Raw genomic sequence first — 12,115 nt, 5'->3', positions numbered from 1 at the left:
ATTCTTAGGTGGCCATTTATATTTATCACTTTTTATTTTCTATCATTCTGCAGAGACCAAGACGGGCACTTCGAGGTCTCTTACTGAGTAACGCCGTCTGCTTTTGGCGTGAAATGATATCGTGAAAACTCACCGCTTACTCATCTGGCCCGTAAAATATACCCATCCACTCTCGGGCCTTTGAAGCCTCCTCGGTGAAAATAACTACATCGCCGGTCATCATACTCATCAGTAATGACATAGCAAAGCGAATCCCTTCAAGTGTCATCCCAGTACTTGAGGTTTTCCTATCTGTCTTCTGAATACTGAAGTCTGAAAGAGAGATGATGATGATGATGGTGCACGTGGCGAATCTGAAATGAGGCTAGAGCTAGACCCAGTAGCTAGAGGGCACCTGACACTCAGCCGGGAAAACCTTCACAGGCCTCCCTGAGCCTTGCTTTCTGAGACCGGGGCCAACACCCCAGGCTGTCTTCCGAAAGAAATGGAAGAAGTTGAGCTCGAACTTCAAGTTTTCAGCTAAGGTGGAGATTAGCCCGAGTTCCTCGTCGCCTCGACCTCCTCTGTCCACTAAGTAACGGCAGGAAAGAGAAAATGGCGTGCGTGCCCTCTTCCTATGGGTATGCAGTGGAATGGACGAATGGTGGACACCGCTGGCGAGGACCTTGTGGGTTTCTTCCTTTTTTCCCATTCTTCTCTCTCCCTCCCTCTCTCTCTTTCTCTTTCTCTCGAGCGACAACCACAAGGCTCAAGTTTCCTTTTGCAGAGTGCGCGCGCCCGTTTAGGCTGGCCCTCCGACGGTCGCCGCCAGGATTAGACAATGTAACCGGGACGGGCATTCCGGCCCAAAAATACCACCAACTGGCAACGACAACAGCGCCCTCTACAACGTATAAAATTAACCCGCAACACTGGAGCAGGAGTCACTTCAGGTCTGCCTTTTGCCCCGGTAACGTGGTGTGCTAGAGGCTAATAATAAAAGATGGTAAGTCTGAAACATAGAGAAATAGTGTGTTCTTCAACTTCAACTATGGGATACTCATCAAGAACCCCATCTCCGACACCAGCATTGCCCTTCCAGTGATGATTGTTATATTGAAACTTATACCGTAACTCAGTGGCCCGTGGATTTATTACCTCAATATGATTTTTGAGTGAACCGTGACTTTTTTCTAGGTGGATTTAATGCTTCTGGTTTAGTGAGAACGCAACAACTTCTACATCGAGTCAGTGGATGTGTCGTTGAAACCACCACAGATTTTGTGCTCTGTTGAAATTCAGCTTCCATTTTCTTTTTAAAAGTTGCCTCCATTGAATAACACGAGCTGGTCTATGTGCCTTCTTGACCTTTTGATTGTCATTCCAATGAATACTGAAGTCAGATGAAAGTGATATTTAGCTGGAAAAGGAAGCCGTGCATAGTTAAATCCCAGAATTGTAATTCATTTCAGCGAAGTCATTCAGTTTGAAGAATCTTTTTTTTCTTTTTTTTTGCATTAAAGATTTTTATTTATAGACAAAGTTGCTAGATATTGCCAAGCGTTGAGGCTGTTTCATTATACTGTCCGTTCATTTTTTTCTTTTGAGTTTTTTAGATCTTTATTATTTAATTTCATTCGATTATGTTGAGGTTTTGAATTCACGGCAAAGCTGAAATGAGATTTCTTGTACATATTTTAAGGTCATGAATGTGTTATATACCTGGGCTTTGCTAATGTCCAGACATATGTTTTCATATTGCATATATGTAGGCATACTTACTCACAGTAGTATGTATGACTTTTCTTTTATTTTAATTTTCATGTTTTCTTTTTTCTTTCTCCCCAGGCCGCGGATCTCAGTGCTCGTGATGTTGAGAGTAAGTATCACTTGAGGATATGGATCAAAATACTCCTCTGCCTTCTATAATTTGAGTCTACTTCAACTACCTTACACACAAGACATGCGTTAGCCACACACAACTTGAATCTGCTCATAGAATTCTTCCTTTTATGAAAAGATTCGCTTCAGTCACCTTTAACTTACTGAAATATCAGCCGCTTGTAAGATGAGTCTCTTCTGAAGATCAGCCGTTTACAACATGGGGTCTATTCTGAAGACTACTCCATACTGCCCGACCATATTCCTGTCACTTATAGCCAAATCTTTCAAAACACAAGTCAGTCATGCATAACCTGAGTCTGCTCTGAAAACTTCACCATTCATGTAATGCTCATATTAGTCTCTTGCTTCTAGAATTATTACACCAAAAAAGCTTGCTTTACTTCACTTTATCCCTTTAAATGATCTCTAGGTGGTCACTTCCCGACGAAAAGTATCTACATAAACTTTCAAACAAATCATGAAATACCAATATTCAATATTTGTAAGTCGAGATGCAATCTTTTCTTATATCAGTCAAGTTTTTTACCTTGTCGAGTTAATGGAAGACCATAGGCTGTACAAGCACTGTACTGCAGAACTATATACGCCTTGCATTGCTTTCGCTGCAGCAATTTCTATATTATTGTTCGTCCCAGAAACTGAATATCTAAACTCGATTATGAACAGTTAACTAAATCTTTCACTTTAATAAGCAACCAGTCGCTTACAATCATAAAGGAATTCGTTCTAGACCCGATTTTAACTCGTCAGTGTTCAGTACTTAATTCTCAGTATATATCGAGTAGTGCCATTGCATGTAAACTGGGAAATGAAGGCCGGTGGAAATTTCGTGAAATTCATTCAAGAATTGAAAAAAACATGCTGAAGCAATGAGATACCTTGCTGTGAAACTTTAGCCTCGTCAACGCCGGCAGAACTTAATTTTAGACCAGGCGAGTAAGGGGGTGGCCAGGTGCCAACGATGGTGCCCGCATTCTTAAGCCTCTCACACGCGTGAATTTTATTCACTTAAAATTTTTTTCAGTCCGCTTTCCATTAACTTGTAATAGAAAGACGATTACTTAGGATTTCATCATTTTTGAAACAGGAATTGTAATTTGAAAAGGTTTCGAAAAGTGACATGGCCTAAATCCAATGATAGATATTTTTATTTCCTCAACCATTAGTTCGTACTTTAGAATTCTTCGATTATTTCCTGAAAGGACTTTAATGATGAATAATATAATAACTCCTTCATACAGTTGAGAAGGTTGTAGAAATCTTACAATCAAATCTTTCAATTATTTCTTGAGTTTTAGTTTCTCAAGTAACTTATTCACTGAAAGCTACATAGCTTTTGGTTCGGTTTCGCCGAAGTGAATTATTTTATAAGTTGTTTTCTAGTCTTATATTATTTCCGTCCTAGTAAATGTTCACCTAGATGCAATATTATATCCCAATATCATTTAGGAATCTTTGAAATTTTCTCCAAAATAACTTTTTAAGACACTGGGTGCTCAAGCTTATAAGACTTTTTTTCCACTGCTTTACTGCTTCGATTATGTAGATAGATTGTATAGATTATAATATAATTATTTCTTCTAATAGTAGTAAAAGTGCATTGCGTCCATATGTCAAAATGCTTTATAAGGGCGTTTTAACGATTATCAGCAATTTAGTTAGTTTCCGAGTTAAAGTTCGATGTAATACCCCTTATGGTTTTACAAAAATAAAAACAATTCTCGTGATCAATGATAGCATATGCTATCTGTTAATCTAAAGTAGTTCATTTTATCCATTATTGAATATAGTTTCTGGACTAACCACTCCGTGACGTCAGGACGAATTCAATGATCTGATCACTAAGTTTGCCAATTAAATGAACCAACTTTTTCTCGTGGCAGTCGTCTCAAAACCCAACAGACGATGTTATTCGATGAAGTAGAGAAAAAAAAAAAAGTGTTGCTGATAAGGTTTCTGGCCCCATATTTGGCGCGGCACTATTCCCTGCGACACCGGATAGTGTTAGTTAGGGGAGGGGGCGGAGTTAAAAGGGCACAGTAGGTGCCAGTGCCAGCATAAGCTAGCTCTCTCTCTCTCTCTCTCTCTCTCTCTCTCTCTCTCTCTCTCTCTCTCTCCACAGTGCCAAAAACTTCCCCTAAACATTTACTCACTTCTTCACCTTGGTGAGTCAGGTTTACTTAGGAAGAGCTACTTGGAGACGCGTATATGCGTCAATGCGCGTATGCATGGATGGTTTTGTATGGAGAAGGAGAACGCTTACAACAACATTGAATAATATTGTCGTTTTAATTTTATAGTATTCACATAATTCAGTCGAAGTACTTAAGACGGCTTTTGAATATATTTTCACATTTAGAATTTCTTGATAAAATCTTCATAATACATTCTTAGTTACATTTAACATTTTTATCGAATTTAAATTCACCTCGTGTGCGTATATATATTTCTAGTGAGAATTAGTACGCAAAATTTGTAAGAAAAAAAAAATAGTTCGAAATTTACATTTTTTCTCCAGTTTTACGCAGATGTCTCTTTGCTATACAGACATTGAGATAACACCTCATATCTTCTCATGTACATTTTCACACAAGATGCCATTAGTTGACCAGATGAAATATTTATGTACGTCTCTTTTTATACATATTCTGTCACCTTAGTTATTATGGTTAGTTTAATCTCTTCTGCTTCTTCCAAGACCATTTTTAACGTCATTTATCTCTTCTAATCGTTCTGTCCATACAATGTTGTATAATATGACGTTCACCTGTTCGTCATTTCCGTCATGATCCCGGCCCAGTTCTGTAATGGCATTTCTCCGTTCCTCGCAGGGGTAAAATTCGCCTTCTCCATCTATGACTTCGAGGGCAATGGCACCATGGATGCCTTCTACATTGGTGACTGCCTTCGCGCCCTCAACCTGAACCCCACCGTTGCCACCATCGAGAAGCTCGGAGGCACTGAGAAGAGGAAGGAAAAGATGATCAAGCTCGACGACTTCATGCCCCTGTTCGCCCAGGTCAAGAAGGACAAGGATGCTGGTGGCTACGAAGATTTCATTGAAGTCCTGAAGCTCTACGACAAGTCTGAGAACGGCACCATGATGTATGCTGAGTTGGAACACATCCTCCTGTCTCTTGGTAAGATCACTGGAAAGACTTGCTACCTTGGCCATCATTATCTGGTAGCCTCGAGTTCATTTGTTTTACCCAGAAGTAGCTCGAAAGGGACCTAATACTCTTAAATATGAAAACTTATAAAAGTTGAATCTAGCCTTGATAAAATCAAGAAGTCGATTTCCTTCAATGATACAGGTTTAATATTTCTATTCGTTTCAAGCAGCTCATTTGATCTTGTTGGTCCAGTAGTATTCAGTCTGTTTTTCACAGCGAGTCATTCTTTATAGAACTTTACTTATTTCAAATCTTGAAGTAGACTTGTTATATTCATTTTGAATCTCGAAGTAAACTTGTTATAGCCATTTTAAATTCTCTTGAGTAATCTGTTCTTCTCAGTGGCTGGGTGAGGAATTTTTATCAGCATTTCAATTCATTTTCTTCTGAAAAAGAATCTCTGCTTTAATAAGCTTATACGACAGCGCCAAGTCTACAAGTATCTCTTAACTAAGGTCCTTCATTTTTTTTTCAAAAACTCAAAACAGTAAAGTTCCTCAACTGGAGACTTCCTTTTAAAACGTCGTCCCTATGTAGTGCTCCTCATTTATGATAAATTAGAATGTCTGCTCCATAATATTCCTTATCTCGGACCTTTCTAAAATATCAACTTTTTGTAAAGAGTTCCTCAAATATAAGTCTTCAAACCTTGAGAATCAACCACTTTTTATAGTGTTTCTCAAATCTAACCGTCTTCATCCCTTGAGAGACCTAAACTTTTTGTGGTGTTTCTCAAATCTAAACGTCTTCATCTCTTGAGAGCCATCTACGTTTTGTAGTGTTTCTCAAATATAACCGCCTTCATCCCTTGAGAGTCTTCCAGTTCTTGCAGTGTTCCTCAAATCTAAAACTCCTTCAATTTTTTCGTTTTAGGTGAGCGTCTTGAGAAATCCGAATTGGAACCCATCCTTAAGGAGTGCTGCCCCCCAGAAGACGAGGAGGGTTGCATCCCATACGAGCGTAAGTATAATCTTCAAAATTGTCCTCTCAAAAAATGTTTCCCCATTCCCCCATCAGCCGACATTCCCTGCCGGATCTGGGACATATTTCTTCTCCCTCTTTCTCTGATGTAGCCATCCACCTACCCATCTTCTTCTTGAACTGTCGAGAGAATTTTTTTTTTCATCGATTGCCAGTTCTCTAATTTCTGACCTCCTGCTTTTACCAGACCTTTTAACTCCTACATCCAAGTTATTCCTCAATATTTTGCTGCCTCTTGATCAGAATTAAATGTAATCTATGTAGCAATTTCTTCCCGTAGCCAGTAACTTCTTGTAATATATCAACTTTTTGTCATGACATTCACTGGTTATGTAGATGCTTGTTTCCTTCATTTATATCTGTAAATTAGTTTTAAACGGACAACAAATAGTGCTGATGAGAGACTAGCTCTCTGAAATATGAACTTATATCTGAGGCTAAAAAGGGAATTGACTTTTTGTTGTTTTGATGGATTTTTAATTCTGAAAAAAAGATAAAAATAGATATTCTTGACAGTAGCTAAGGCTATTATTGCTTCTATTCGCTGAATACCTCTTCCCTGGACGGACTTAAAGTCAATTTTCTCATTGCTCCTTTCGCAATTATTATTCATCTTGAAAAGTTAATTTCGTCCCCATTAACGTAATACTTGATGGTTATCAAAATTAGTATAATCATATTTTTTCTCTATCATATGTTACGAACTAGGTCAGTTAAAAAAAAACAATTGTCATAAATGGCCTTGTTCATTTGATTATACAATTTAGCACTAATGCTATGACATCAGCGTATGAAAATGCTCAAAATTGTACCATACAACAATTTCAGTACGGAAAACGGTCTAAAATGTCACCGGACTTTCCCCTATCTAATGTCAGTTGCTAAGACCAGTACACGGGAAACTGCTATTAAGTTCCATTTGCTTTAACCCTGTTTAACAAATACAAGTACTGGCATTTAAGACTTGCATGGTATTCACCCTTCGCTGCCTCTTTTTTTTTTTTTACTTCTTTCTAATATCATGTTATGTTATTCCTGTTTTCTTATATTAAACCCTATTTGCTCTTAAATCCACAAGGACTGTTTATTCTTAAATCCACAAGGACTGTTTACTTTTAAATCCACAAGGACTATTTACTCCTATTTCACTTGCCATAACCATAACAAGCCAAGAGACCGCTTCCCATTCTTGCTCTGAGTTGTCTTTCAACTCCTGTCCCCCAATTTTCCATTTGCCCCCACTTCCCCCCCCCCCCTCCAGTTTTACGAGACACAAACCCCCCCTCTTTATTCCCTATACTTTCTTGACCTAACCATCCGGAATGCATCTCCTCTTGCAGAGTTCGTAACGGCACTCACCAAGGGCATTAACTAAAACGGAGGTCAACGTTGTGTAAGTAATAGGTTTAGGTGAGACTCTTTCCCTGTGAGGAGACGAAGACTCTCTCTCTCTCTCTCTCTCTCTCTCTCTCTCTCTCTCTCTCAGAGAATGCCTCTTCTAGTGAGGTAATAAAGGCTCTTTATATCGCAAAACTTTTTATTCTATCTATATCTATCAATCTGGATTTCTTCTTGTGAGGAGTTGAAATCTCTCTCTCTCTCTCTCTCTCTCTCTCTCTCTCTCAATGAGAGGCTTCGTCTATCTCTTTGGGGAGAGAGTTCTGAAGTGATGCCTTAATATATAAGGCATTGTTGTGACTTTCATCTTATTACATAGAAGGTCTGTCATCATTTTATTTTTGTGTATGTCATATCCACTTGCCTGATGACAGATTGACATCTGGTATTTGATGTCTGCTTTTATAAATTTATACATATATCTTTTAGACTTACTCTCCAGCTTGCAAGGAGGGGTTGTGATGTCCCACATTGTGGCGACATGATTTGTCTGTCATATTTTACTTCTATTTATTGTTTTAGATTGTGATTTTTTTTAACGTGTATTTACTATTCTAGACATTTATTTTTTACCTAGACTTTGGTTCTTAAATAGACAGTATATTACCAGTTTAGACGTACTGTCATAACTTTTGTAGATTGCTTTAGACCCCTTGTCAGTATGTTGCATCCAGACAGTTAAAGAAATTAGAACATTTTGAAAGCTGTTTTTTGCCCTCCTCCATAAGAAACGGTCGTGACTGATAATACCTGTCATGACTTTTTTTTTTTATTCATTTGTTTATAAATTCTTTACCCATTTCTGAATCGAGTGGAGTTTAAGAGTCTGTGAAGTGATCACTATTTATTTTATTTTTTTTTATTCTACTTGAACACACCCGCCCCCTTTGAAGAGGAGCGGGTTATTTCCTTCCTTTTTATTTGTCTTCCAGAAAGGTTGATTACAAGTGTTGCCAAAGTCTTTGACAAAGCGAAGAAAAAACGCGCCAAAGAGAAATCAATATTTTTACCACTCGTCTTTTCCATTCATATATTTTTGATCATCTTGGCATATTTTAGTCATAAGACCAAGATCGATAAAGAACGAAATGATTTTTTTATAATGATAATTTTTTTTTTATCAAAATTTAATATTTTTTTTTTTTTCAAATGATCAAAAATATATTTTTGTTACCTACCTTTTTATGCATTGCAAACAAATCTACAGAATCCATTATTTTTGCAGCATTCGTTAAGAAACTTTTGAGCTTCAAGGTCTAGAAGGTACCAGTTTGTAAGTTGTTTTTCGTGGTGAAAAGAAGGCATTCTTTTGTGTAGCAAGTAATTCTTGGCCCGATTTAACAGGTAGCAGTGTTTTACATTGATCCGTGTCACCGCTTCTGTCTCGCCTATCTATCTATTTATCCACCTATCTATCTATTTGAATGTCTGTCTGCCTGTCTCTGTCTTTCTTATATTCTATCCCTTCTCTTCCTTTTATCTCTCTCTCTCTCTCTCTCTCTCTCTCTCTCTCTCTCTCTCTTCAATTCATTATCTCTATCCATATATATCTATCTTTTCCTTTTAAATCTCTCTCTCTCTCTCTCTCTCTCTCTCTCTCTCTTCAATTCATTATCTCTATATCTATTTATCTTATCCTTTTAAATCTCTCTCTCTCTCTCTCTCTCTCTCTCTCTCTCTCTCTTCAATTCATTATCTCTATATCTTTTTATCTTATCCTTTTAAATTCTCTCTCTCTCTCTCTCTTTTCAATTCATTATCTCTATCCATATCTATATCTTTTCCTTTTAAATCTCTCTCTCTCTCTCTCTCTCTCTCTCTCTCTCTCTCTCTCTCTCTTCATTATCTCTATATCTATTTATCTTATCCTTTTAAATTATCTCTCTCTCTCTCTCTCTCTCTCTCTCTCTCTCTCTCTTGCTCCATCCTATCACGCAGTATTTCAAGTAACCAATTAAAACATAACGAAGCATTAATGAATCATCAGGTCGTGTGTCGGACCATAATCGTTCTGCGTCTCTTACACGTAATAATAATATCACTGACGTCACTGTCTCTTTTATTTTCGTATATTTATGTTTTTATTTTATTTCATTTCGTACACCGTGCATGTTTCAGTTATGTATTAACGCTTCAAGGTCTCTTATATATTTGCCAATATTTGTTCACTTGTCTTTTGTTTCTTAATGTGTTTCTTTTTTATATGCGTTCTTAAACAAATTATGAAAGTATAATCATGAGTTTTCGATTTTAATTTTTAGCAATGCTTTTGTTTATCCGTTCTGACCAAATGTCTTAAATAAGTAGATTCAATGTGTATTTGTGTAGATACAGAGCAGTTCATGGAGTACTATTACTGCTGCTGGCTTAAATACATGTCCGCTAATACTTGATATTTTGCTTTTTGATATTTTTTCTTGCTATTTTCGTGAATGTGTTATTATCGTGTACGTGTAAATTAATTAATAAATGAAAAGTTAAAAGTCTGTTAGATTAGAGTGTTACAACTGGAGGACAACCAGTCGCTAAGCTGCTAATAGATAAATAGCAATTTGGTAAGGCTTTGGTGAGGCTTTGTAGAAACTTTATAAGTAGATGATGCTGCTGCTGCTTCTGATGCTGCTAAATACTTGAAGCTTTGAGGACGCATGCGTAGAAAGCACTTTCTTTAGTCAATCTAAGAAGTGATTTTCATAAATAGTACAGAAAGATAAACATGAATATTTTCGTAGCAAGATTTTTTTCTTATAATCAGATAATGTTGATAATTTCCTCAGTATTAAATATTTGCTTGATATTCTTTGCATGAGTCTTGTTGAACAACTCAACCCTGAAGTTGAGTTTTCCCTGACGATTTTACCTGGTGAATTAATCGTTCTTTCTTTCTCTCTCCCCCTCACCACACAGCTTTCGTCAAGAAGTTGACGACGCTCTTGTAAGCAGTTTTGCCATCTTCTTGCGTTTCGTCATCACAGGGAAATGTGCGCATGCGTACAACACCACCGCAATCGGAGTGTCTTTGTGCAGTGTACAATCATTCTGTGGGGTAAATCCATCCACAGACATGTATAAATGTAATATCATATCCACTTAGAAATACGAAAAGACAGAGAGTTATATTTAGAAGGAAAAAATGTTGATAATCATAAATAGACAATATCAAAGCGATTGTGAGCCACCCATTACATGCTCATTTTGTCCTGTCGGGAATGCGTGCTGTTTTGTGTGTAAAAGTGTGCGCGTGACTGCGTAGTGTTCCAGGAGATCCCATGGATCGTCTCTCTTATCTTGTTGAGCGTCGTGTTCCTATCATCATCCACGCGGGCCGAGAAGGGATCCTTCGGACGCCACTGCCTATGTTGAGAAAGTAGACCTGAAGTGACCACTGAATGATCCGCTGTTAGTTCGCCCCCGTCCCCTGCGAAAACACCATCTCTCCGAGGAAGGCGGGGGCCTAACGAGCCATTTTACGACAGAAAAAGAAACAAGTATTAAATCGTAAAGAAGATGGCGCTCCGCCCCTCCCATCCTGCCACCGGTGGGCGCCCTAGAATCGGAACATTAGCCCGAAGAAGAAACATCAATCAATCCATCTGATTTCAATATTTGGTAGTGTGTCGGCCCTTGGTTCCCGTCTGGCCCAATAGTGCCTCTGAGCCAAGCCACCTTTCTCTTTTTTTTCATTCTTATTTTCATGCCAAAAAGGAGGCTACCAGGGGGAGTGTCATACAGTCAGCCAGTCGGAAAGAAGTCGACCAGTCAGTCAGCAAGGCCCCAAGTCAGTCAGTCAGTCAGTCCGCTTGAATGGCATCGTTATCAGCTGGTGTCTGTTGACACATTGGTTAAGTTAACTATCGTCTCTCAATAAAAACAAAAACTACTTCATCGACAGTCTTTTCTTATCCATTCCTTCCCTCAATATTATATCCAAAGAGTTTAAAGAGTCATAAAGTGTTATTGATAATGGTTATCAATGAATGTTTGGATACCAAAGAAAAAGGTCATGTTATTATCACTTGTATACAGTATATGCGCATCTTTATCCGCTGCGCACACTTGGATTGATTTTATGCATAAAAAGATGGTTTTATTACTCTCAAACATATGTTCAAGTCTTGACTAGACTTTTACCTGCAACATGGCCTCTCACGGCACTACAGAATACGTTGGTACAATTACTCTATTTTAGAACCATTGCTAATCAGGAAATAAGACATTTGTAATACTAAAAAATGTCTTTGAAGCACAAGAATTCCAGACAATCAGAAGTTGCAACTTGATCTAGAAAAATCCAATCACAGGAAGTTACATGTTGAAGTGACCTCCCATGTACTCCTCTCATTCCTTATTGGCAAAAGATTGGCGAGAAAGGTTTAAAAAAACCTATTTTGTTCCCAGTTTAAGGGTTTCAAATGCCACTCATGAATGGTAGAGGCAAAGAACAGGGATAATACCTTAGCTAGCAGGACAATGTCCTAAAAGCTGACCATATATACATATGATCAGCGCCGCCAAGCCCCTTCTCCACCCAAGCTAAGACCAGGGAGGGCAAGGCAAAGGCTGCTGATGACTCAGCAGATAGACCTAGAAGCTTTCCAAAACCCCCATTTTTAGATCACAAGGATGGTGAGGTGGCAGACACTATAAGACACTATCGAGCTTGAGCGGGACTTGAACCC

General features: G+C 38.1%; 1 protein-coding gene across 6 annotated transcripts; it reads left to right on the top strand.

Moving 5' to 3' along the window:
• The first annotated feature begins 859 nt into the window (after window positions 1–859).
• On the top strand, window positions 860–11,321 carry Mlc1 (Myosin light chain alkali). 6 transcript variants are annotated; one of them, XR_011040276.1, is made up of 7 exons: window positions 860–985; window positions 1,828–1,858; window positions 4,716–5,024; window positions 5,931–6,017; window positions 7,379–7,431; window positions 8,662–8,699; window positions 10,344–11,321. XR_011040276.1 is itself a non-coding variant. In XM_068352156.1 (6 exons), the coding sequence occupies exons 1-5, from the start codon at window positions 983–985 to the stop codon at window positions 8,694–8,696; spliced, it is 465 nt and encodes a 154-aa protein (XP_068208257.1). In that variant the 5' UTR covers window positions 860–982; the 3' UTR covers window positions 8,697–8,699; window positions 10,344–11,321. The 6 variants fall into 6 exon arrangements, 4 of the variants coding, with proteins under 4 accessions (XP_068208257.1, XP_068208256.1, XP_068208258.1 ...); XR_011040275.1 differs by having other exon boundaries at window positions 8,662–8,709; XM_068352156.1 differs by lacking the exon at window positions 7,379–7,431.
• Window positions 11,322–12,115: the final 794 nt, after the last annotated feature.

Source organism: Palaemon carinicauda, chromosome 28 (assembly GCF_036898095.1).
Source record: "Palaemon carinicauda isolate YSFRI2023 chromosome 28, ASM3689809v2, whole genome shotgun sequence".
Taxonomy (NCBI): domain Eukaryota; kingdom Metazoa; phylum Arthropoda; class Malacostraca; order Decapoda; family Palaemonidae; genus Palaemon; species Palaemon carinicauda.
The sequence above is the reverse complement of the archived record's forward strand: the minus strand, read 5'-3'. Positions and strand labels throughout refer to the sequence as shown.